The sequence below is a fragment of the Furipterus horrens genome, unplaced genomic scaffold (genome assembly GCF_987537825.1).
Source record: "Furipterus horrens unplaced genomic scaffold, mFurHor1.1.pri manual_scaffold_21, whole genome shotgun sequence".
NCBI classification, from domain to species: Eukaryota; Metazoa; Chordata; class Mammalia; order Chiroptera; family Furipteridae; genus Furipterus; species Furipterus horrens.
Window position 1 is genome coordinate 375,106 of NW_028327191.1, and position 25,418 is coordinate 400,523.

Genomic DNA, 25,418 nt, shown 5'->3' on the forward strand with positions numbered 1-25,418 from the left:
TCTACTCCACCCGAGGCCCCTCCGCTGACATCACGCAAGCCCAGAACCAGCATGGCAGGAAGGGCGCATGTGCGCTTCTGCCCGGACCCGCCGTGGGGGTGCAGGGAACTTCTGAGGGGGCTCTCCTGGCCCGGGACACCCAGGGCCGCGGCTGCCCCAGATTCATCATCCGCACTGGGCGCAGAGGCCGAGAAGGGGTGGTGGCCAGGCCCCGCCCTGGGGGCGGAGGTGGCCAGGCCTGAGTCAGGCGCTGACACAGGAAGGGGCCCACACTGCCCCCTCTCTCGCCAGAACCCGCGCATGAGGCAGAGGGTGGGAGGAGGCGGTGGCCATCACCGCTGTGGGTGCTCGAGGGGACCGGGCCATGTGTCGGGGGCAGGCTGCTTTAACCAGTTTCCTGTGGCCAGGGCTGGCGGTGCCTAGAGAAGGCCGCTGTGTCCAGGGGCCCCACCCACGGAGGCCTCTGTGTCCAGCTGGGGTCGTGTCTGGGGGAGCCAGGCAGAGCCAAGGACGGTGTGCAGAGGCCCCTTCCTCCAGCAGGACCCCCCAGGATGGGAATTGGGAGGGAGGGCACCGTGTGACCGGCTGGGCCTATACGGGGGTGGGCGTGGGGGATGGCAACAGTGGGTGTCAGGGGCTGCTCTGGGGCCACCATGACCAGCGACGGGTGTTCCTGGGAGGGTGGGGCTCCCTGGAGGCACCAGGTGAGGAGCGGGATTACCTCCCGAGGGTCCGGCCCCACGTGTCCTGCCTGGTCAGTCTGTGTGGGGACGCCAGGCACCAGCCACTCATGTGAGCTGGGCCTGTGTCCACCCTGGCCGGCGGGAAGGTGTTGAGTGAACTCAGAGATGCTCCCGACTCCATCACGTCACAAGGGGAAGTGGGTCTGGGCCCGCTTCCTGTCACCTGTCCCTGGGACAGCAATGGGCTCCAGCATCACAACCAGAGAGCTGACATCCCGCTGCAGCCGGCTGGCCCCCAGGACTCTCTGTGGTAGGGAGTTTGGAGACTGGTTAGCACCCCCTCCCCAGCCTGCTGCTCCCTGGAAGCGCCCAGCCGGGCCTGCAGAGTGGCGGAGCCACCACGGGCCTGAGTCTCTTGTGGGGAGGACGGGGGAGGGGAGATCGGTTCTGACAGCAAAGGTGATTGGTTGGCATAAAGGTGGACTTGTTGGGGGGTCTTAACCTGGGGTCCTTCACCGGGGAGCCCGGAGCACCAGTGCCCACAGTGCTGTGTCGGCAGGAAGGTGTGGGGTGCAGGGGGTGACCTCCTGCTGCCCCTTCTGAACCTCTCTATCCTTAGACTGTTCTCACCTGGCTGCTCGTCCAGGGCCAGAGAGCCAGCGGCTCAGGGCGGGTCCATCCCCCAAGCAGGTCCTTATCCTCCCAGGCCTCTGGGAGCATCCTGGGTGCCCTGAGTCTGTCGCGGGTTCTCGGGGTGCTGGGTGGGTAGAGAGCAGCCGTCTCCCTTGTCTCCAGGGGCTGCCTGAGCCACCAGGGGACCCCTCAGGGGAGGTGGGGTAAGATTAGAAAGAGCATAGATCTTGGCGAGCAGTTGGCTCGACCCCATGAGTAACCAAGGACGTGCAAACGTGTCTTAAAAGTTGCCTTGAAAATCTACGGAAATGGGGAAACAGAGCATGTTGCGGGGAGGCAGCGGCCTGCTCCCCTGAGCCCGTGGGTGACGTGTTGCTGGGGCTGGAAAGCTGGACGCGGACGGACACACGGTCGGGTCCGAGGGGGCGTGTGAGGACAGATGGGAAGGGCCCGGAACGCCCGCAGAAGTGCAGTGTGTCCAGCCAGGACAGCACCCCCGGGGCCCGGCCTCGCCGGGGTGGGACAGACGAGGACCGAGGACGGGCAGGTGATGCAGGTGTGGATGCGCAGGTGAGCGCACTGGGGGTGGTGGCAGAGGCAGTGGGCCGCCAGGGCAGGCCGCCTTGGGCAGAGGGTGGGCGGGGAGGGGTGGGGCGCATGGGCCCATGGGGGTGCCGAGGCCCAGTGGTGTGCGGGGCCAGCAGGGGCAGGGACGTGGGGGTGTCTGGAGTCCAGGGACAGGTGTGGTGGCCCTTTGACCTGGCCCAGCCACCCACCCAAAGGCTGCGGCTGTCATGGTCCCCAGGCACCGGCATGTCTCTTCCCTGAGGCCCAGGGCTGTGAGCAGCCTCCCGCGGAGCCAGGGCCACCTCACAGGGTCTGTCTCTACAAGCAGGACCCTCCTCAGGTGGTCCCCAGTGGTGGGCGGGGACAGGGGGGCCGTGGGGAAAGAGCGGGCTCCACATGTAGCCAGGAAGGGCGGCATGTGCTTTGTCATGGGAAGACCCAGGGGCCACCGCTGCCGGACATTTTCCTCTCACTTGACACCCAATGGGAGGGGCCAGGAGGGGACGGTCGCTGCCTCGATGGCTGTTGCCTGGCGAGCTCAGGAGAACACAAGGACCCGCCTAGGCTGGGCAGGTGCAGCCCTGGCCCCTCTTGGGCTCACTCACTTCTGGGAGGTAGGGGAGACCCTGGGGAGGTCATGGACTTGAGAGGGAGGAGAAAGCAGAGGTGGGAGCAGGAAGTGCCGTGAACGGGGTCACCAGGTCCAGGAAGTCCCTGAGAAGACACCTGAAGCCATGCGTCCCAAGGTCAGGACGAGCTCTGAAGAGGTTCGCCAAGGAGTGGGTGGGGGGCAGCCCCTGGGCACTGGTGTCAGGCGTCGTGGGGGCCGGGGGCTGCTCTCTGGCCACCCTGGCGCTGGCAGCTCCGGCCGTGGCCTGCTGGGAGGGCTGGTTCTCAGCGTGGCCCCTCTGATCCCCTCTGTGTCCGGCCAGACCGTCGGGGCCTGACGGCCAGGATGGGCCCGGGGCTGGACGCTGGTGCCTGCCGACCCTTCATGGGCTGGGCCAGCGAGCAGCCCACCTAGGACGCGCCCCACCGGCCGGCTCAGAGGGCGGCACGTGAACAGGCCGGGTGGGGAGGCGGCCTTCTCTGCTGTCACCACTTCCTCTAGCTTTTGCAGAAGTGGTTTCTAGAAATTTCACCTGCTCTGCTCCCCTCTGCGCTAGCCCAAGGCAGGCAGGGCCGCCCTGTGGGAAGGGTGCACCCTCCAGCCTTCAGAGCACCCGGGAGCTCTAGTGAGGGCAGCGGCTCCCCAAGCCCCTTCCCCTGCGGGGACAGGGCAGGCTGGTGGTGCCCCCATGCTCCAGGGCCAGGGCGTCTGCACAGCTCCCAGGTGGGTAGCTCTTCCCCTGGGGACCCCAGCCCACTTGGCCCCTCTCCCTCCCTCACCCCAGAGCCAGCTGGGTCTCTGTTTTGGGGGGCTGCCTCTCACTGGGCTGTGGGCCTGCTGGGCCTCGGACCATCATCTCCTTAGTGGTCAGAGTCCAGTAGGTGGCCCTCAGTCACTACACCCAGGGTGGCCCACACCTCTGCTCTGCAGCAGGCAGGGGTCGGACCTGAGGCCCGGGGGCAGGTAGACAGGGGGCATGGATATCCATCTCCGAAGGGGAACGCCCCTTGAAACGGCTGACATTTCTGGAGTCTTTTTGGCCCCAGCATCTCACTTCTGTGTGTATTTCCAGGTCTGGCTTAGAACATGGACGTCAGGAAGCTTTCTGTAGTTTCAGGTAGACATTTTGGCTTCCTCTTGTTTCCAGCTGGCAGAAACACCCCTGGAAAAAGAAGGGCCAGGGGGCTGGGCTGGAGTATGGCCCGTGATAATGCTGGCACTAGGCAGCGGGACTGGGATGAGAGCCAGCCGTCACCCCTCCCCGCCCACCCTCCTGGGCTCCGGCTTCGCAACCAACCCAGAGACACGTGGGCCTGCCCCACAGGGCAGGCTGCAGGGCGGGGCGGCGGCTCCTGGGGGCTGGGTCCTCCTGTCCACTCCTTCTGTGACTGAGTGTCCAGTACCCTCTCCCTGGCCCTTCTCTGGCTGGTCAGGATGGAGCCCATCTTCAGGGCCCCCAGGTTAGGAAAGGAAGCCCGGGGAAGGCTGAGAGGCCGTAGGTGCTCTCCTGGGGGTCTGGGTTCTTTCCCGGGGGGCAGGCTTGGACGCGCTGCCATGTCACGTGTGCCATGCCTCTTGGGTAACGGAAGACTTTGGGAAACACACTGCCACATGGGGCCAGTTCACACTGCGCAGTGAAAGGTGTCACTTCCTCGCACTCTCCCAACCCCACACGTTAAAGTTCTCTCTTTTTGCCAACCTGAGAGGCAAAACACAGAGACTACGTTTGAAAATTTTGCTTGTGTTTCTTTCATTGTAAGTGGAGCTACGTTTGTTTCTTCTGTGAATTATCTGCTCATTGGCTTTGCTACTTCTTGTTGATGATTTGTAAGAGCTATTTATGTATTAAGGACATGCTGTCAAGTCCACAGGATACATACAGGACTCGGCTCGTAATACCTGGTCAGTGCCTTTGCTTGTGAGTCAGTCTGATTTCCCTGAAGCTATTTCAACCTGCTTTTCCTCCAGGTCCTTTTAAACTACAAGGGACCTTCTCAGCAGGACTGACAAGACGTGACGTCGCTGGAGAGCTGCTGTAGAGCCACCCTGACACTGGATCCGGCAAATATGCTAGGTGAGAGCCCCCGTGCCTCCTGTGACTTGAAACATTTAGGAGGGAGCCTGTAAGAATTTCTCCATAATGCGCTTTGCCTCAGAAAGGGGGTAATTATGTCAAAAAATAAGTTTTAAAAGAGTCACACTAATTCAGAGATAACAAACCTAGAGGCTCTCCATCAGGATGTTTGTAAAGTGCCCATTCCTTGTCCTTTTTTTAAAAAAAAGATTTTATTTATTTATTTTTACAGAGAAGGGAAGGGAGGGAGAAAGAGAGGGAGAGAAACATCAATGTGTAGTTGCCTCTCACATGCCCCCAACTGGGGACCTGGCCTGCAACCCAGGCGTGTTCCCTGACTGGGAATGGAACCGGCGACCCTTTGGTTTGCAGGCTGGTGCTCAATCCACTGAGCCACCCCAGCCAGGGCTTGTCCTTTTGAAGAACTAGAAAAATCAGGCCCAGGGCTGAGGGGACGGTCAGTGGCTCCACTGTCCCTTTGGACCTCACATGCACCCATTTCTTGTGACAGACCCCGTGCTGACCACATAGTGTCACGAGGCCCCAAGGCCGCCTTCTGCTCCTTCTTCTGAGGACTTGTCTGCCCCCACCCAGGAGGTTACCAGTGGGGGGAGTGGGCAGACTCTCACCCACACACCCAGAGCTGGTCACCAGATGGGGTGTGGAGAAGGGACATCGTGTGGGAAAGTGAAGACCAGAGGTTGGGTGCCGGGCCATACGTGGCCCCGAGCAGGGGTTGCGGGACGGAACGGCACCAAGAGCCCAGTGGCCACCGCCGAGGTGGGCAGTGCAGTGGGGTGGTGCGGGGTCAGGAGGGGACCAGATTGTTTCCAGAGGCAGACGTCTGGGCCTGCGTTTGGGGTCTGGATTGCCTCCCCCAGGGTGTGTGACGGTCCCAAGGCTGGCAGGACAGCGCTGTGACGGAGACAGTGCTGGGCCAGGGAGGGGGTGGGCACAGGCTCCAAGGTGGCGGTGGAGAGGTGGGGAGAGCCGTGCCGGCGGGGCCAGCTGAGGCAGAGACAGGAGTCCCCTCTCTTACCCAACCCTGGGCTCTGCAGGGACTGTGCACAGCAGAAGGCTCCGCCAGCAGTCAGAGAATAGGCTTCTCCATGCAAACAATGCTTTGGAAAAGGGACCTGGGTGAGCCGCAGGCCTGGGCACAGCGCGCGGCTGCAGGCGACGGTCTCGGCTTCCCGGGAGGAAAGGGGATAAGCGCCTGGTGCGTCTAGTCTGGAGCGCCCACGAGTCTCATCGCTCCTCAGCACCTCTGACAGTCCCTGTCACTCGTCCTCACACTGTCTCTGTCCCCCAGGAAACCCCACTGCAGCGGCGACGCTACCCTCCAGCGCGGCCGCCCCCAGGCTCCCCTCCAACTGCACCATGCCGTTCGAGGAGAGCAGGCTGTTCGTGGTGGTGGTCTACAGCGCCGTGTGCGCGCTGGGGCTGCCGGCCAACTGCCTGACGGCCGCGCTGGCGCTGCTGCAGGCGCGGCGGGGCAGCGTGCTGGCCGTCTACCTGTTCAGCCTGGCGCTGTGCGAGCTGCTCTATGCCGGCACCCTGCCGCTGTGGGTGCTCTACGTCCAGAACGACCACCAGTGGACCCTGGGGCCGTGGGCCTGCAGGGTGACCGCCTACATCTTCTTCTGCAACCTCTACGTCAGCATCCTCTTCCTGTGCTGCATCTCCTGCGACCGCTTCGTGGCCGTGGTGTACGCGCTGGAGAGCCGCGGCCTCCGCCGCCGCCGGACGGCTGTGCTCGTCTGCGTGGGCATCTTCCTCGTCGTCGGGCTGGTTCACTACCCGGTGTTCGAGATGGAGGCCGTGGGCACCTGCTACGAGACGGTGCCCATGACCAGCAGGATCGCCCGCTACTACTACTCGCGGTTTGCCGTGGGGTTCGCCCTGCCGCTGGCCGTCATCGCCTTCACCAACCATCGCATCTTCAGGAGCATCAGGCGGAGCCAAAGCCTGGGCACCGCCCAGAAGGCCCGGGCGCGGCGCACGGCCATCGCGGTCGTGGCCATCTTCCTGGCCTGCTTCGCCCCCTACCACCTGGTGCTGCTCGCCAAAGCCGCCGCCTTCTCCTACTACAGGGGCGCCGCGGGCCCCGTGTGCGCCTTCGAGGCCCGCCTGAGCACAGCGTCCGTGGCGTTCCTGTGCCTGTCCACGGTGAACAGCGTGGCCGACCCCATCATCTACTTGCTGGCCACGGACGACTCGCAGCAGGAAGCGTCCAGAATCCACAGGAGGTGGGTACTGTGGTCCACCAAGACGGAGGTCACCAAGCTCACGTGGTCCAAGGACTCGGAGGAGGTGCAGTCACACACGTCGCTGGTCAACAGCCGCCGGCTCCCCGGGCCTGTGCAGCCCCCGGGGTCACAGCCGGGCGTCCTGGAGAGGCTGAGCGAGGAGCCCTGCTGAGCCCGGGGCCCGCAGGGCCGCCGGCCGGCACAGGAGCCCAGGGCCAGCAACATGGCTTCCTTGCCCACGGAGCCCCCACTGCCAGTGTCAATGGCCCTGGCCACGAAGCTCCCTCTGGAAGACGCCACTGATTTCTCTTTTACTCTTTTCAAGATATTTTATTTATTTATCTTTAGAGAAAGGGGAGGGAGGAAGGGAAAAAGAGAGGGAGAGAAGCATCCATGTGCGGTTGCCTTTCACACGCCCCCAACTGGGGACCTGGCCCACAGCCCAGGCCTGTGCCCTGACTGAGAGTCGAACTGGTGACCCCTAGGTCCACAGAGTGACGCCCAACCCACTGAGTCACACCAGCCAGGGCCACGCTGCCGATTTCCCGTTCCTGGAGCCATGCTGTCTGTGAGCCTCTACCCCTCAGGTGCCGGCCCCCAGGTGTTCCCACGGGGCCCTGCAAGGCAGGTGGCAACATGCCCAGGGCACACGTGACTGTCCCAGGCTCCGAAGCTGACCCCACGCGTGGCAGGCGGGAGGGCCTCTTCATCCACGGCTTATTCCGGCTGGCTTGCCTGGCTATTAGCAAACAGCGGGGTCGCTGGCTGAGGCCATGTGCTGGCCTGGTGCTGTGGCAGCTGGCACATGCCGTGCACGGGGCAGGTGCCTGGTCAGTGTCCACAGTGATGACTTCATTTCCGTGCTTGCCTGTGGCCGTTGCTCAGCTGCCTGTGGCAGGACGCTGTGGGCCAAGCAAGCTGAGTGCCTTCCCACCGTGCCTGGTCATGGCTGGGCCCCCGGAGCTTATAGGGGGCCGGCGCCCAGCCCTGGGCCCTCGGCTGGGTTGGCTCTGTGCCTAGCAGGTTGGATGCTGAGGGCAGCTGTGGACCTCAGGGGACTTGTGGGGGGGGGGGTGGCATGGGACCTCAAGAGGGGCCCAGGCGCTCATGTTGGCCAGAAACAGCAGTGGAGCCCAGGAACGGTGACCGCTGCCCATGAGGCTCAGAGATGGTTGGAATGCTTTCGCTCCAAGGCTTCCTGGGTTCATTGTCAGGGAGAAGCCGGTGAGGGTTGGGACAGGGCGAATTGGGGAAAGCAGTGGACAGCTCCTCACCAAGTCACAGACGGAGCGTGGGACCCACTGGGTTTACTGTGTGTCTGAGAGAAAGTGGGCTCCCTGGACACCACACAGGCTCTGCCCCTGACAAGCTTCTTCTGGGCCAGGTCACACCGCTGCCTCAGCTTCCCCATCTGCAACAGGGCCAGTGACACCTCCCTCCCGGGTGAGCATTGGGGCTGACACACGGCCTGTGCCCCAGGCACCTCTCACACGTGGCAGCGCAGAGACAGAAGCAGCCGCCAGGCACGGGGCCAGGCTCCCAGGCACGTTTCCGGGCCCGTCCCCTGGGCGGCTGTACGGCGGCGGGCTCGGCTCCTCTGTCGCTTCTGTAAGGCAGCCGCCGACAGCCGGTCCTCCCGGGGAGAGGCATTGAGAAGGTATTTAGAAAACATGTTTAGAAATAAAAAAGCAACAAATATGTGTTGGTCCCAACCTTCTCTTTAAGTGAAATCTCATTATTTTACCTTTCCAGGTTAGCATTTCCCTCCAGGGCTGTCTTGGGGGCCAGGCCCAGGAGGAGGCATGCACCCTAGGCTCTCACAGGGACAAGCGGGGGCTTCTGGAACAGTCTCCAGGGAGAGTAAAGACAGTGTTGAGGCCACGTGATGGTGTGATGGTGGGCGGTGTGTGCGCTTCCCAACCACCACACACTGGGGGCTATTTTTAGAGCATATTTTATTGATTATGCTGTTACAGTAATCCCATTTCTTTTCCCTTTACGCCCCTCCACCCAGTACCCACCTTCCCTCCGGCAATCCCCCCTCCCTTAGTTCATGTCCATGGGTCGTGCATGTAAGTTCTTTGGCTTCACCCTTTCCTATGTTATTCTTCACTTCCCCCTGTCTGTTTGTACCAATCAATTATGCTTCTTAGTCCCTGCACCTTTTCCTCATTTCTCCCCCTCCCCCTCCCAGCTGATAACCCTCCAAGTGATCCCATACCTACGATTCTGTTCCTGTTCTGGTTGTTTGCTTAGTTTATTTTTAGGTTCAGTTGTTGATAGTTGTGAGTTTGTTGTCATTTCAGTGTTCATAGTTTTGATCTTCTTCTTCTTAAGTAAGTCCCTTTAACATTTCATATAATAATGGCTTGGTGATGATGAACTCCTTTAGCTTTACCTTGTCTGGGAAGCACTTTATCTGCGCTTCCATTCCAAATGGTAGCTTTGCTGGGTAATCTAGGTTGTAAGTCCTTGCTTTTCATCACATTGAATACTTCTTGCCAGTCCCTTCTTGCCTGCAAAGTTTCTTTTGAGAAATCAGCTGCTAGTCTTACAGGCACCCCTTTGTAGGTAACTCTCTGCTTTTCTCCTGCTGCTTTTAAGATTCTCTTTATCTTTAACCTTTAGCATTTTAATGATGATGTGTCTTGGTGTGGTCCTCTTTGGGTCTAGCTTGTATGGGACTCTCTGTGCTTCCTGGTCTTGTATGTCTATTTCCTTGGCCAAATTAGGGAAGTTTTCTTTCATTATTTTTTCACATAAGTTTTCAATTTCTTGCTCTTCCTCTTCTTCCGGCACCGCTGTGATTCAGATGTTGGCACGTTTGGAGATGTCCCAGAGTCTTCTTATACTCTCTTCATCTTTTTGAATTCTAGTTTTTTTTATTCAGTTCTGGTTGAATATTTATTTCTTCCTTATGTTTCAAATTGTTGATTTGAATCCCAGCTTCCTTCCCTTTATTGTTGTTTCCTTGTGGATTTTTCTTTCACTTAGTGAAAGAAAGCCTGAAACTATGGTCTTTAGATAGCTACATTAAAATAATCTACCCCTGGCTGGTTTGGCTCAGTGGATTGAGCGTCGGCCTGCGAGCTAAGTGTCGCTGGTTCGATCTTCCAGTCAGGGCACATCAGAGAAGGAAAACTCTGACTCCAAAAAACCTCCGCTGCCTTGCGGCATACCTCTTCAGGGGAAAGGCTAAGGGAGTAAACCCTGACAGAAAATCCGGAGCCGGAGTCCCTAAGGCGGTTTGACGTTGTAGTCAGCACCGGCAACTCCTGCGGCGCACCTGAAGCCAAGCTGTATTGACTCCGTCTTTCCCTTGGACCCTTCAGCTGCGAAGAGAGGGGGGGGTCTGCTGCATGGGCAACAGCAGACCCTCCATATCACCCTGCCCAGGCTCTGTAGCTTCAGCTTCACTGGAGAGGACACTCCAGCGTCATCACAAGATGTCGATTCAACACGGGAGGAGACAGATACCGTGTCACTCCCGATTTGGACTGCACAGCCATTCTCGGTGGTGCAGATAGACTCTTAAGAAGCTACACCATCGTCTCTCGAGACGGACGGCTGCCGACAACGACGAGTGTAGCCTTCATTTCTTCCCTTATGCATTTGCTGTATGCAGTAAGTTCTCTGAGCATCCTGATCACCAGTGTTTTGAACTCTACACCTGATAGGTTGGCTATCTCTGTTTGCTTAGTTCTTTTTCTGGAGTTTGTTCTGTTCTTTCATTTGGGCCATGTTTTTTTTGTTTCCTCAATTTGGCAGCCTCCCTGTGTTTGCCTCTGTGTATTAGGTGGATCTGTCGCACCTGTTACGTTGTAAGGGGTGGAGCCTTAGGAATTCGTCAGTGCGGGGTGACCCGTATCACCACGTAGTGGTGCTGTATGTGAGGGAGGGATCAGAGAGGGAACAATGCCGCTTGCTCGGCACTTGCCTGTTTTCCAGTCACTTCACCAGCTTCCCATATGAGACTGGCGCCCCTTAGCTATTGCCTTGGTGGTGGTTCCCAGAGTGGGTGGGTTTGTGTGCACTCTGTGACTGTGGGGGCCTCTAAATGGACTCTCCTGAGAGACAGGCAGTTTCTTCTTCCATCCCAACACCCACTGGTTTTTACAGCCAGACTATGAGGCTTTATTTTCCCGATGCCGGAACTCTGGGCTGCATGGTCTGACCTTGGCCTGGGATCACTCCCCAGGTGTCCCTCCTGGCTTCTATTCGCAACAGGTGAATGTGGGATTGCCTGTTCTGTGCAACCCCCCTGCCCTGCCCCGTCCTGGCTGCTGTCCAGCTGCTGCATTGCAACAGCGATACCACGTCCTCTCTGCCCCGGCTCCCTGGCTCCATCCCTCCCACCCGCCTGGATGAATTTCTTCTCTAAATCCTTGGTTGTCAGACTTCCATACAGTTTGTTTTTCTGGCAGTCCTGATTGTTTTTTGTTTTGAGATTAGTTGTGATCCTTCTTATGGTTTTGCAAGGAGGTGAAGAGTGTCTACCTACACCTCCATCTTGGCGGAAGTTGGGCAGCTTTAAAATGGGTTGTTCTCTTACTGCTGGGGACAGGAAGCCCGAGATGGAGGTGTCATGGGGCTGGTTCCTCCTGGAGACTCACGGAGAGTCTGTGCCCCCCTCCTTCAGCTCTGGGGCTGCTGGCCCTCTGTGGCCTCCTCCCTTGGGCCTCTGTCTCTTCCCTTCACTTACTTGTTTATTTAAATTAAGTTTTGTGGGGTGACATTGGTGAATAAGATGAGTTTCACATGTACAATTCTCTAAGATGTCATCTGTGCATTCTGTTGTGCACAGACCACGCTCCATGTCCCTGGGTCAAGATGACCTGATTGTGACTGCACTGTAGTCTCTGACCCTAACCCTTTGGCCATTACATCAGACTCTCATCACTGATGGAAACATGGTGCCCCAGGTGTGAGGTCTCCCCTCCCTCCCCTCCTCCCTCCACCCTCACACGCTCCCTCCTTCTCTTACATCTTCACCTGTTAATCCACTCGCTCACTCACTCCCTCCTCCCTCTAACATCTGTCTCCTCCCCGTGGTGGCCTGAGCAGGGAGCAGACAGGCACCATGAGCTCCACCCTTGAAGCTGTGAGCTCCCTGCAGGGAGGTGGGAGCCCTGGGAGCCCCCGGTGGCCACACCACCCTACGCTCCTGATTCTTCCCACCAGCGTGTCCCTGGGCGGCCCTGGGGGACAGGACACTTGCAATTTGTTCACTGCCACCAGCTCCCTGGACAAGACCTATGCCTGAGTAGGCCTCTCCATGTCCCCAAATCACGATGCGTGGACAGATGGTGGCACATGGGCGAGCCCTATGCCAGCCAGGGGACCCTGTGACAGCGTCAGCACTCGCACAGGTCCACCTATTTAATGAGCTGTCAGCCAAACTAAGGGGCCCTCAACCAGTCAGCTCCAGCGTCCTATCTGCCGACTACACCTGCACATCCCGGGCACGGTGACCTCTGTCTGGCTCACAACAACCCCCCACCCCCCACCCCCGCCCAGCACTGCAGTGGCTGCACACCTGGGAGACCCCTGGGGGAGAGGGAGCCCAGTCCAGGGAGGTGGCCTCCAAGCGGTTTGGATGGGAGTTGTGGGCTCCCATCATCTGGGTTGGTCTCAAGTGGGCAGCTTGGCCCAGGAGGTGGAAGCGTCCTGACTCCATGGGCAGGACACAGGTCATGGTTCGCCGATGCAGGGGGGCCCTGTGGGGCGCTGAGCATACTGGCGATGGGGGAGGGGCGCGGGGCACGGACGCCCGTGGGAGCATTTCATCCTAGTGAGGAAGTGACTGGCTGCCAGGTCTTAACACCCCGCAGCCCCAGGACCGCGCCAGTGGACAGGCTGAGAGCCCTCTGTGCCTCAGCGGCACCTGTCACCTGGGAATGGCCACCGTGCCTGCCTGCAGGGCCGTGGGGGCACTAACTGAGGTCATGCGTGTCCTGCGCTTCCGCCGCGCGGGACCCAGAGGGCCGCTCAGAAGGAAGCCAGACCCTGGCTCAGCTTCCCAGGTGGTCTTTCCCGAGATCCACACCCACAGCCCGTGTGTCCCCGCGGCGGCCCCTAGAGGGCGTCACGCGGCCGGGAGAGCCCCGAGGGTTGGGACGGCCGCCAGGGAGCAGCATTCCCACGGGGCCACCGCCCGCCACTGCGGACGAGGCCTGCGAGGGGGGAGGGCGGGGGGGCACCCCGGGGCGACCCACGCGTGAGCTCCCCTGCCCCCAGCCGCGTCTGAGAAGGAGAAGGACCCTGAGCGCCCAGTGACACAGCCAGCCGTGCCGTTGGTGATGGTGACAGCAGCCAGAGCCTGGTCTCAGTGCCAGCCCGCAGGACTGTGGGGCACGGTGGGCCTCAGGCCTGGGGTGCGGGTGGCGCCCGGGGAGGGAGCGCGGAACCCGGTCCTGGGGTAATGGGGACCACGGGGCAGGTGCAGCCCCCTTCCTACATGGCATGCGGCTCTCACCTGCTACCTGCCCCCGCCTGTCACGCAGGTGCCCGTGCGCTTGCCCCTTGCATGGCCAGAACCCTAACCTCAGACCGCCATGACACCTGGGCCACGAGGCCGCGGGGGCGTAAGGTGGGGCAGCCGCTGTGGAAAACAGTCCAGGGCGCCCCAGGTGACCCAGCGTGGTCACCCCAGGACCACGCGGTTTCACTGCTAGGATCCCCCCGAGCGAGGGGAAGGGCACACGCATGCTCACAGCACCCCCGAGGGGAGGCTGTCCAGACGCTCACCCAGGCGCACGAAGGCACAACGGCATGGGCACCCCTGGACGTGGAGGGGCCCTGAAAACGACGCGCTGCACCAGAGATCGGGGTCACAGAAGCCCGGTCACCATGACACCACCCCCGCCCCCGCATCCGTGCAGCGTGCAGAGCAGAAAGTTTCTGGAGACCGGAAGCGATCAGCGGTTGCCCAGGGCTGGCCCTGCAGGGGCTGTGCGGTGACAGCGAAGCGCAGGGTTCTTTCTGGGGTTACGGAAGGTCCTGGGCGTGTTGCGGGCCTCTGAGCCCCGGAAACATCCACTTGTGCTCTTCAAAGGGCGGGACGCTGGCCTGCGATTACATCTCAATGGAGTTGTTTTACAAACTAGGCAAGTGAGACCCCTCCAGCCAGATGGCAGCCCAAAGCCCACGCGGGGACAGCCCATTGTCTTGCCGGGCATTTGGGGTGTTTGCAGGCTGGGACTGGCCCTGCTGTAAAGCTTCCGGTGCTGGTCCCCTGGGAGCGCGTGCAGGCACTTCCGTGGGCACGTCCCTGGGAGCAGAATTGCTGAGTCACAGGCTGTGTGCTCCCACCGCACCCGTCTCCAGAGCTCCTCCAGAAGCCAGGCTTTGCTGACCTTCTTCAACATATATTTTAGACTCAAGCTGTCCGTTTCCATGGAAACGGGAGGGGGGGCTTTGACACGGGTTGCACTGATCTAAAGTTAAGTTTGCGGAAAACTGACACTTACGATGGGGAGTCTTCTGGCATGAGGACCTGGAATAGTCCTCGTTTCTCTTGGGGCTGAGTTGTACTTTCCCACGTTCAGGTCTTGCATATTTGCTGCTAGATCTACCCCTGGGTGCTGGCTGATGTTCGTGATGCTTTGCAAATGGTATCATTAAAAACTTTTAAATATAAAAATGGTTTGTTACTTGTATATAGAAATATAAGTGATTTTTCCGTATTGGCTGTTTATCTGCTGGTCATGCTTAATTCTTTATTCATTTAATCCATTTTTCTGGACATTTGCTACACACTGAACCGTGTGTCCTTCAAATTTGTAAGTTGAAGCCCTAGTGCCCAATGTGACTGTCTCCGAGGCCAGGGCTTTCAGGAGGCAGTGAAGGTTAAATCGGATCACACGGGTGAGGTGTGAATCTCACCAGGACTGGCATCCTTATAAGAAGAGGAAGAGCTGTCTGTCTCTGTCACTGCCATCCTCAAGCCTGGAGATGCACCCTCAGCACCGGCCCAGCCTTGGGGGAAGTTCTATCGCAGACCGGATTGCAAGAACTGAATGTCCATGGCCTAAGGGGCCCTCTGTGCTATTCTGCTACGTGCTGGAGCTGTCTGAGACAAGATTCCTTGGATTTCTACATTCAAAACCTTCTCTCTGGAAAGAATGCTTATAGTTCTTCTGGAGTCCTACGCCTCTTCTTTGCTTTGCCTCCTAGCCCACGCGGGACTGTTCCGTGCATGGCCTGGAGGAGATGGTGATGCAGACCCCTTGCTCTCAGTCCCAACCACCGAGGCCCTCATTTTCACACCGCTTCCCTGTGCACTTGTCCCGGTGAGAGACACCCAAATTTGCAGTTTTTATGAGTTTATTTGAGCCAAAGTAACAACTGCTGAGAAGCAAAATCTCAATGGATTGAGAAAATGCTCCTGAGAATGGCAGCTTTGCACCTTATTTTATACATTGGAATCAAAAAAGGAGACATGAGGTCACAGGAATCTAGGGGTGGTAGATTAGGGGGCAGGAGAAAGCAAAGCAGGGAAAACTCTGGGACTGGACAAAAAGTAAAACGGAGAGACGCATACTTCTTTTATGTGGGTGAGGACAGGCTAGTTAACACAGCACATGGAGATGGTATGTGGGCAGCAAGGCAACAACCAGGGGTCCCTGGTCTCTGCTCTGGTGGGAAGTTGTGCCCTGAGGGGCCTGGAAAAGGAGATCACGCTGACATTTCAAAGGTATGTTATCTTAGAGGCAAAAAGACAACAGACAGGCTCAGTTTAGGTAAAGACTGACCTTTGTCAAGGGAGCTACTGGCCTAGAACGGGACTACCTGCCATGACCTGCTTGTACTTAGGAATTTAACTGTCAGGCCCACCCAGCCTGGCCTCGCTGCCCTCGTCATATATGAAATGTGGCCCCCTCTTCATCCACACATTCTAGCATTTCCTGCAAGGTTTTTGTAAATACATTTTATTGAACTGAAGGGATTCCCTTGTTGTGCAGTAAAGAAGTGTTCCCACCCCGGCTCCCCCTGCAAGGACAAGTCTGAGGCTTGCTCTCAGGGTCCTGAGAGCTGATCTTGAAATCCTGGGGGCATCCTTCCTGCTAGTAGTGTCTGTTTGCCAGAGGACAGGGGCCAACCACTTAGTCTGAGATGTACTATAGGGTGGGAGCCCCTGGCGGGAACCTGCCTGGACCCTGCTCCAGGCGCCTCTTCCCCTGGCTGACTTCAATCTCGGTACTTTCACGGTAATGAACCAAAACTGTGTGAGTCTGTTTTCAGCCTTATGAGCCCTTCTAGTGAATTCTCGAAGCAGACTGGGCTGGGTGACAAGTATCTCAAGTGAGGATGCCTATATGGGCTGGTCCTCACTTTGCACCTCTGTGTTTAGTTTCCTAACTTGTATCATGAACGTGTGTCGAATTTTACCAGGTGAGTCTTCTCCCTCATTTTATTATGATGACGAATTCCACTGGTTGGTTGAAATGGGAAAGCAGCCTCCCATTGCTGGGATAAACCCAGCCTGGTGTGAGGTGTTCTCTTTTCTATGTATCACTGGGTTGGATTTGCTAGGGTTCTGTATGGAATTTTAGAGTCTGGTGGTGAGAGAGACGAACCTGTAGTTCTTCTGTCCTGTCGTCTTCTGAGGGGTTGATGCTGAGGTCTGTGGGCCCCTGAGAACTAGCTGGGGAGCTCCTTTCTCAGCCTCTGGAGGCTCTGGGTGAAGTTGGGGCCGTTTCTCCTGTTCAAGTCTTTTTTTAAACAGATTCCACTTCTCCTTGTCATTAACTTTCTTGCTTACAACAGTTTCTAGTTCTAAAAACCTGATAACTCCAATATTGGGGCCACCGGTGAGTCTACTTCTATTATCTGGGTTTTTTTCCCCTTGTTTTTAAAATTATTTTGACATTTTTTTATTCTTGTGTCCTGGTTTGCCTGTTAATTTTTTAACGTAATGCTGGACATTTTGGGTGAAAAAGAATAGTGGCTCTGGAAGTCACCGCCGCTCTGATTTTGCCAGTCCGACCTCCGGCCAGTCCCGACTCCGCTTGGCTCCTGCCGGAGGCTGCGCACCTCCCAGCAGCTCAGACGCGTCTTCTCTGCTCCGAGCTGCGTTTCTGTCCTCTGTCCTGTCTCTGCTGGTCTGCTGACCCTGCTTTCGTTTACCGAATATGTGTGTATTAAGGAATCCAGTCTTTTTGTGCGGGATATGGTTAGGAACCTACCCACCCGCCATTTAAGTCTGTACGTTGTTCTGTTTGTCACATCTGTCACAGCTGTCTTCCACCGCAGGACTGCGACCTAACTGGCCCTTCCGCGCAGCAGGCCCCAGCCTATCACCAATGGCGGCCCTTTCCGGCCCAGCTCGGGACTGGCGCCTCTTCTGAGCAGCCCGGCCGGCGTCAGCCTCTCGGGGAAGAAGCCCGGCCCCCGCCCCACTTAGACGGCGCCGGCCACCAGCCCTGCCTCACCTGTCCCCGCTGGCCCCCCGGTTCTCTCCCCCTCCCTGGGGTGTCTCCTCGACGCCCCCTCCCCTAAGGCCAGCCGCCAGCCTAGGACACAGGACGCCGAGTCCTCCCTGCGCTCACAAACGCTGCTCGGATGGACGCATTCGGGGTTTCCTCTCCTGTTTAAAGCCTTTTCCACGAAGAAATTAAAAAACTAAACAAAACAAAAAACCTCCCCTGCTTCCCACTTTCGTGGTTCCACTGCTTCCACTGGAAGCCCCTCTAGCGACCCGGGCCGTCCAGGGGGGGCTGTCCCGCCCTGCCCACGCGCCTCCCTCTTCCCTCCCCCCCACGCCCCGCCCCCTTTGCCCCGCCCCCAGCGCCCTTCCGTCCCTCCCCTTCTCTTGCCCCTTCCCCCGCCCTGTCCTTTCTCTCACCCACACTCTCGCCCCACCCCCAGGTGACCTGCGCAGGCGCACTACGGCCGCGCGCGGAGACCTGGGAGCTGGCGGAGGCGGGGCAGCGGAGGGCGCGGGCCCAACGGCCAACGCGGCCGCGCGGGAACTACAGCTGCAGGCCCCGCCCCCGGTTTGAACCAGAGGGCCCGCCTCCGAGCTCAGCCAATCCGCGGGCGGGGCGGCCGGCGCCTGGCGACCCTTTGTGGGCGCTGAACGGCCCCGCCCCGGCCCCGCCCCTCTCTCGGCGGCGGGCCGCGGCGTGGACGGCGGGCGGCCAGGTGAGCGTTGGGTCCCGGGTCTCGGGTCTTGGTTCCGCCGCCTCTGCGGCCACCCTTGGGCGCCCTGGGACGCGCGGGGCTGTGGGGCCCGGGGGCGGCGCGGGGTCTGGGGCGGCAGGAGTCAGCACGGAGGTTCCTGGGCGCGGCGGGCCCGGCGGGCGCTCGGACGAGGGACGCGACTCCGTGGCCCGCGCCTGCCGGGTGAGTCGCCAGCCGCCTGGGTTCCTGCCGGTGCGGCCGCGGCCTCGACCTCCGCGGCGCTGCCCCGCTTTAACCCCGAATAACCGCCGCTTCGTGGCTTTAACCCGCTGGGCTCTTGGTGGTGGGAGGAGCGGCCGCTTGCGACGCGCGACCCGTGCGGGCGCCCCCACCCTCTCCTTCCGCGCGACTGGGAAAGGTCAGTCCCGCCTCCTCCGGGCTCCCTGGGGACCCTCCCTGGCCTGCGGGGACCCTAGGGCGGACCCTTCCCGCTCTGCCCGGGGTGCCCCCTGGCTGCCCCTCGGCTCCCACCGCCCGCCCACACATCCGCCCACCCACCCCCGCCCGCGGTCCCGCAGTCCCTGACCCCCGCCCCGTTGCGGTGGGCCGGGGCAGTGGTTCTAGGCCCCCGCCCCATCGGCGGCCCTTGCAGAACGAGGAGGGGTTGGAGGCGGTGGCGACGGGACACTTGAGTTTCATCGTAGGTCCTGGTGCTGCTGGCCCGGGACGCCTCCATGACAGCCGGCCAGAGGCGCCCTCCCCCGGGGCAGTGGGGGGCAGGGCGGCCTCCTGTCGTGTTTTAGTTACTTTGTGCAGGGACGCTCAGGGCGTTGCCCGGTGACTTCCCTGGGCCACAGGGCGCTATACCCGGCTCCCCTCGGAGCGGGGCAGGGAGCGCCGCGGCAAATGGCGCTGGGCGCGGTGGTCCGCCCGCTTCCTGGGAAGTGGCGCTGCAGCTTCCCAGCCCCGGGGGGAGACCGACCGAGGCGGGCGCGGTGGACGCCAGGCCCAGGCCCCGGCTGGCAGGAGAGCCGTCTGCGGGGCGTTCCCGGGGCTGCCCGCCGCAGGGCGCACTCAGCCTCGGGGCCCTGAGCCGCGCTCGGAAAAGTACCAGGACCTCACTTCCACTTGGAGGCCAGCTTAGCGCCACGTTTTCAAAAGCTCATTGTCCCCAAAATAGGATTACAGGAAAAGAGTGCCCGGGTCGCCGCGGGCTGGGGGAGCCGGGGCCCAGCTGCGTCCCTCCGCTGGCGGCTGCGTGCGGCCTGCCCGGACACGGGACCGAGTGCGCTGGCCTCTTACCGCGAGCCAAGTGAAACACTCAGTTCGCTTCTCATCGGCTTCTCACACAGCTGCTTTAGGTTCAGGTTTTGCCATGCTTTCAAATTAAAATTGAAATTCAGAATAAAACGTCTGGGACGACCTCTGCAGGTTTTAGCTTGGAGAGGGCAGGGAGGTTCCCTCTCCTTGCCACGGAGAGATGTTTCCCGGTAGAGAAAGCTTGTGTATTTCATTCCAGGGCACAGAAGTGCCTGAAACTCACTTTGTACCAACAGTGTAGGAGAAATGTCAGACCCACATCGGTGGGCGCGAACCCCACGCCCCAACTTGGACCCCGCGGTCTCGAGAGCACACCGTGCTGCCTCTGTCTCCCTGTAGCTTTCTTTCTTTCGTTCTTTCTTTTAATTTTATTTTTTGGTTTTTCAATTACAGTTGTCCCATTTTCCCCCATTGCTCCCCCCCCAAGCCCACCCCTTCTCCCACAGCCATGTCCCTCCCCGTTGTCCACGAGTCCTTTATACACGTTCCCTGACTAAACCCTTCCCTTACTTCTCTCCCTTCTCTCCCTCCCCCGTCCCCCTCCCTGTAGCTTTCTGATGAAGTCACAGCAGGTCTGATCGTGTGACACTGTTGAGTTGCTCACAGGGTGCCGGCTGTGGCTGAAGGCCTTGGGGGTGAGTTGGGTCAGAGCCGAGCCTGCCCCAGCCCTACTGCTCTGAACTGGGGTCTGTGCTGCCATCTGCCTCACCTGGGCAAGGTCTGGGCCGTGGGCCGGGGTCTCCTCTGCCCTTTGGCACTCTGGGCGGGCCCGCATAGCACCCTCCCCCCCCCCCTGTGAACTGAGTCTGAGTCATCGGCCCCTCCCCTTTCTCCTGACCGCCCAGCACGTGGTCTGGAGGAGGCCTGAGGGCAGTGCGGGCTGACTGGGTGGGTTCCAGTAGCACTCGGGCCTGAACTAGAGACGCAGCAGGACCTGGGGCTGACAGAGGTGGGTGCTGCCTGACCAGTGCTGGTTGGGCGCAGCAATCGGGGTGGCCACGGAGTGAGGGCCCTCAGGTCCCCACTGCTCGCGGGGGCTGTCCAAGGGCCACATGCTACTGACTCCCCAAACACATATCTGAGGAGGGTGGCCCTCACAAGCCCCCTCTGGGCTCAGCCGGACTGCTTCACCACGGGGTGGGCTCTGGTGACCGCACAGGTGCCCGTGGGACTGGACAGGCTGCCCCGAGTTAGCCGTCTGGCACTTCTTGCCGAGGGCGTGGGGAGTTTGTGAGGAGCGAGGGGCTGGGAGTGGCTGTGACCATGCCTTCGTCCTGCCGCCCCCGGCTGTGGCTGGCGCTCCGGTGCGCACAGTGGGGCCACATCTGAGCGATGGCTCACTTAGGGGAGTGGAAGGCTGCCCCAAGCCCTTGGCCTGCAGGCGCAGTTCAGGGCCCCGAACCGGGCCGACGCCAGTGCGCAGCTCCTGAGCTCTGACCTGACCGCGGGCTCCACCCTCACTGCTGCTGTGCCCTTGGTCAGCTCTCCTGCCCTGCAGGTCGTAGAGCGTCCTGTGGCGCCTGCACCGTTCTTGCTGTTTTATTCAGCAGGTTTTGAGATGCGTCACATGGTCCATGTAGTGATGGCTGAGTCGTGCTCACCGTCAAACAGAGCACCGTTCCCCTGTGCCATCTGGTGGGAAACAGGCCAATGGGTGAGGCCCGTGGAGCAGGGTGGGCTTGGGGGAGCCGGGGTGCAGTACCCAGGGTGCTGGGAGCGCCTGCCTTCCCAGACCATGTGCCTGAAGTTGCTCTTCCCTTCGTCCCGGGAGGTGCTCCGAGGGGTCCTGTGCTGGGACTCTGGACCAAGCCCAAACGAAGGCCCATGTCCCTGTGACGGTAGGTGGTGAGCAGTGTGAGTGCCGAGCGCCGGGGTCCCCGGACAGTGTTTATGTGTTGGGATAAATGAGCAGCCGTGGGAAGTGATCGTGAACTTGTACCCGACATGAGCGACGTGATTGGCAAGAGAGCAGAACCTGTGATGGGCTCAGCTCTGCAGGCAAGAAAGTGCTCAGAGAAAACGCCAGAGAGCCTGGGAGGGCAGGGGTGGTTCCGCAGCGGGGTTGTCCTGCACTTCCTGGCCCTGCTTGGCACAGATCCAGGTGGGGGAGGGAGAGGGGGAAGCGCTTCCTGGTGGAAGGGGGTCTCAGGGCCCTGGTGGGGGCCTGGGGAAGTGGGTGGCCTGTGTGACTGCTTGGGGACATCTGGCTTTCCCTTTGGGTCCCAGGCTGGAAGTGGGGATGTGTTATGGAAGCTGTGGTTGCTCTTGCAGGGAGTTGCTGGCTTCCAGGGCGGCTTCTCCAGACAGAAGTCTGACCCCCTCAGGACCCCTCGTGGGGGCAGGGAGCTCAGTGCCGCTCCCCATGCTGAGGGCGTGTCCCCTGGCTCTCTGGCTGCCCCACCAGCCCCTCGTGGCACCAAGGAACTATTGATGCCCTTCCAGTGCATTTGTTTTGGACCCTGACTTAAATCTGTGGTCAGGGAGAGTTGGAATTGTATATTTTTGTTGAAAACTCAAAGCGAAAGAACCATTGAAACTTCATCTTTTTCCTCAACACAGGATGTCTTTAGTTTGACATAATCTCAGTATACAGGGTGGGGCAAAAGCGGGTTTAGAGTTGTTCATATGGAAAATGCAAAACTGTTAAGTAATAATACAGGAATAAACCCACTGAGCTTGTAGGCCTGCTTTTGCCCACCTGGCACTTAGCGACTGAAGCTGGTGGACGTGGAATCCGACGCTGAGACAGAAAACTTGAACTTTTATTACCAGGAGCAAGGGGAGCATTTTCACGTGTGTCGGTGGTCAGCTTTCCTTTCTGTGCCGTCTGTGAGCGGCTGTGGAAGGTGGCAGGACGGCAGTCGCAGGTGGTGTGGGCTGCGATGGGTTACACCTGCTGCTCTGGGGAAATGAGTCTTGTAGGGGAATCAGCTGTGGTCAGTTTCCAAAATGTTTTACTTCCAAATAATTACCAACCCACAGGAAGTTGCAGAGAAATATCCCCACGGCCCCCCTTGCCTCAGGTGGTAGGGAGCTGAATCGGGGGGTGGGGGGGTGCGCGCGCGACGTTCTGTCACTTAGTAGGTGCACAGCCTCATGGGCCCGCCGCTGCGGCGCTGGCCTGGCCAGCCCGCCTCCGTCTCCAGAATGTGGCGGCGAGGGGGCCCGCGCACGCAGCCTCTGAGACCGGCTTTCTGGCAGCAGTGCCCTTTAGGTGCTGCAATGCCCGGTGTCCCTGGCCACTCCCCACTGCGGGGCGGGGGCGGGGTGAGCGCAGGGTGCCGGGGCCGCTGCCCTTAACGTGCACGTGCCTGGTTTTGCAGGAACATTGGTTCTCCCTCCTGGGGATAAACACCCAAGGCCACTTAATTGTTTACAATGTTAAGTACATGGGAGGTGAGCCTTTTCTGTCCTAAGTGTGGGGCTGCCACGCAGGGGCCTGCTGCAGGGCTCCTGGGAGAGATGGGGCGCCAGCTAGCCCCTCCTTCACTGCAGCGGCCTGCCCCGCCCCCCGGCAGGGCTGTCAGTGGGAGCCGCAGGATTGGTGTTTTTAAAAAGGAAATACACAATATACAAAAATTTGCGTATTAAAAAGGTTCTAACCCTCTTTAGAAGTAACTTGGTTTATTTGAAATAAAAATGTTTAGCTATTTTACAAACTTGAGAAGGGAGAAGCTTAATACAGCGGCGAGGCCTAACCTCTAGGAAGGGTGACTGGCTGGGAGCCCCACGCCCAGGTGCTCGGCTTTGTAAGCCGCGGCTCAGCTGGGAGTTGCTGGGGGACAGGTCCCCTTGTTTCTGCTTTACGGAGCGGAGGGAGCAGGCGGTGGCGCCCCCACCCCCACCCCCCCGCCCAGCATCCACAACCTGCAGCCAGTCCATCAGGGGGCCCCAGGGCCTGGCCCTGTGCCCTTGTGTCCTGCGGAGTGTTAGGACCCGCAGTGGCTCAGCTTCTGCAGTGGACTGCTGGGCCCGGCCACTGACCCGACGCGACCTGCCCTGCCCATGCCCCCACCCCCCGGTTCTGCTGGGCTGGTGGTCGTTTTGCTTTCACCCCCTCCACGTCCAGCACCAGCCCTTGGGGTTGTGATGAAGGTTGTCATTCTGGCTCCTTAAAGCGCATTCCTGCCGTTAGTCCGCGTGTCGTTGCGGAGGGAGACAGCCGTACCCGGCTAGAGGTCCGTGTGTGGTTCCTGCCCAGCGCACCACTGCCAGTCGCTGTAGGAATTCCAGGCGCGCGTGGGGGTGGGGCGGGCGGGAGACCCCAGAGCAGCAATGCTCCTGGGCCTCAGGGCGGGTCTGACCTGCGCTAAAGGGCGTCTTCCTCGGCAGGACACGATGTTTGCGCGCGGGTTAAAGCGCAAGTGCTGGGACCGCGAGGAGGATGTGGAGGGCGCCCTGGCCCCCCCCTGCTACAGCCTGCAGCGGCAGTCGCTCCTGGACATGTCCCTGGTCAAGCTGCAGCTGTGCCACACGCTGGTCGAGCCCAACCTCTGCCGCTCGGTCCTCATAGCCAACACGGTCCGGCAGATTCAAGAGGAGATGACCCAGGACGGGACCTGGCGGGGGCTGGCGCCCCAGACTGCGGGGCGGGGGCCGCTGGACCGCCTCGTGTCCTCGGACATCCTGTGTCGCGGGGCCTGGGAGCAGGCGGAGGAGCGCCCCGCGCCGGACCTGCTCGCCGAGCTGCCCGTGGCCTCCTGTGCGCAGGCTCCGAGGCGCGCGCAGAGCTGCGTTTGGGGCGCGGGCAGCCCTCGGGAAGGCAGAGGGAGCCTGCAGAAGTCGCTGGATCAGATATTCGAAACACTGGAGAGTCAGGCGCCCAGCGCGGTGGAAGGGCTATTGGCGGACGTGGACGGCCCCTACTATGACCTGGACGCCGTGCTGACGGGCGTGGTGGGCGGCAGGGCGGGCCCCAGCGACGGGCGCGAGGCCTTGGCCTCCGCGGTTGCCCCGCCGCCCGGCGCCAGCTGCAAGCGGGACCTGGGCGAGCTGGAGCACGTGCTGGAGATCCTGGTGGAGACCTGAGCGCGAGCCAGGCGGGACATCCCGGAGCGCCAGCGGGGCCGGCGCCGGCCCTGCCTTGTCGCATTACGGGACCATCCGGAACAGCGCCCGGCCTGCCCGCCGCTCGCCCTCCCTGCTCCCTCCTCCTGCGGGCTGGTCCCCCTCCAGCCTCACCTGCCAGCGGCTGGGCGGCCTCCGCTCCGAGCCCCACCTCGGCTCCCTGGAGGCCTCGGCCCCCACCTGCATCAGCCTCCTTTAACTTTAGATAGGTGAATTTTTAAAAATTAAGTTTTATATGTTTTGGGCAATATTTTGGCTTAAGATATATTTTTTAAACTTTTTATACTTTTATCTTTTTAGACTTTTCAGCTATTTTCTTAAAAGTATATTTTTTCTATAAACATCCTCTGCTGCTAATTAGAAACTTTTATAACCGGAACACGTGCAGTTGGTGTGTTTAATGTTTTAAAGTTTATTCTTGGGATTGTTGCTCCTGAGTCTGCTTGCACACGTGTGACATCTCTGCTGTTGCCTTGGCGGTGACGCCTGTTCTGGAGTCGTGGCCAGATCTGCTGCGGGAGCCTAGCTGGTCTTCATCGTTGTTAAAACGAAGTATAGGTTTTAGGATTTAATTTATGGTTATTTATATATGTGTCACTGGGGCTAAGGTCAGGTATCTGTCTGGCCCCACTGGATCTTCAGACACCTGAGGGGTCTCTGGTACCCCCTGAGGACCTGGCTCTGGGCCGGGCGCGTGCCCCAGCCTGGCTGTGGGGCCCCAGCACGGCATGGAGGTGCGTGTGCATGCGTGTGGGCCCGGGTGCAGGCTTGGACCGCCCACACCTGCTCTAGTAGACTGGTGCACCTCACTTGATTAAAAACGTTCAGCAAAATGGGGAAGAGTGTCCCTTGTGTACCACGGCGTCCTGGAGGGCATCATACCCCTGCTTCAGCTTGGCTGCCTCGTGCAGCTGGGGGACTGGGCATTGGGGCCATGTGGGGACCCCTTGAGGGGGTGCCCCCTGGCGCTGGCCACTGGAAGGAGCCAGTGGATGACTGGGTGGTGGGCCTGGCGGGGGCAGAATGTGGCTGCAGGGTACATGCAGGGAGGGGAGTGGCCCTCAGCAGCCATGGCTGCTCCCTACAGAATT

General features: G+C 60.1%; 2 protein-coding genes across 11 annotated transcripts; both read left to right on the forward strand.

The window, feature by feature from the left end:
* Nucleotides 1-931: 931 nt before the first annotated feature.
* Nucleotides 932-7,586, forward strand: GPR132 (G protein-coupled receptor 132). 2 transcript variants are annotated; one of them, XM_090265521.1, is made up of 3 exons: nt 932-993; nt 4,462-4,567; nt 5,880-7,586. In XM_090265521.1, exons 2-3 carry the CDS (start codon nt 4,561-4,563, stop codon nt 6,986-6,988), a joined length of 1,116 nt encoding a protein of 371 aa, XP_090121647.1. In that variant the 5' UTR covers nt 932-993; nt 4,462-4,560; the 3' UTR covers nt 6,989-7,586. The 2 variants fall into 2 exon arrangements, with proteins under 2 accessions (XP_090121647.1, XP_090121648.1); XM_090265522.1 differs by lacking the exon at nt 932-993 and adding an exon at nt 3,059-3,216.
* A 10,319-nt stretch (nt 7,587-17,905) lies between these two features.
* Nucleotides 17,906-24,488, forward strand: CDCA4 (cell division cycle associated 4). 9 transcript variants are annotated; one of them, XR_016508889.1, is made up of 5 exons: nt 17,906-17,961; nt 19,811-19,895; nt 20,106-20,209; nt 20,811-20,914; nt 21,103-21,349. XR_016508889.1 is itself a non-coding variant. In XM_090265550.1 (5 exons), the coding sequence occupies exons 4-5, from the start codon at nt 20,819-20,821 to the stop codon at nt 24,286-24,288; spliced, it is 792 nt and encodes a 263-aa protein (XP_090121676.1). In that variant the 5' UTR covers nt 17,906-17,961; nt 19,811-19,895; nt 20,106-20,209; nt 20,811-20,818; the 3' UTR covers nt 24,289-24,488. The 9 variants fall into 9 exon arrangements, 8 of the variants coding, with proteins under 8 accessions (XP_090121676.1, XP_090121678.1, XP_090121677.1 ...); XM_090265550.1 differs by lacking the exon at nt 21,103-21,349 and adding an exon at nt 23,593-24,488; XM_090265553.1 differs by lacking the exons at nt 17,906-17,961; nt 21,103-21,349 and adding exons at nt 18,342-18,358; nt 23,593-24,488.
* The last annotated feature ends 930 nt before the right edge of the window (nt 24,489-25,418 follow it).

What these genes read in the sequence shown, in the direction of transcription:
- CDCA4 (XM_090265550.1), top strand. Translation starts at nt 20,819, where the DNA reads ATGCGTCACATGGTCCATGTAGTGATGGCTGAGTCGTGCTCACCGTCA. An exon ending in GGTGGGAAACAGGCCAATGG is followed by an intron (nt 20,915 to 23,592) that starts GTGAGGCCCGTG and finishes CTTCCTCGGCAG; the next exon opens with GACACGATGTTTGCGCGCGG.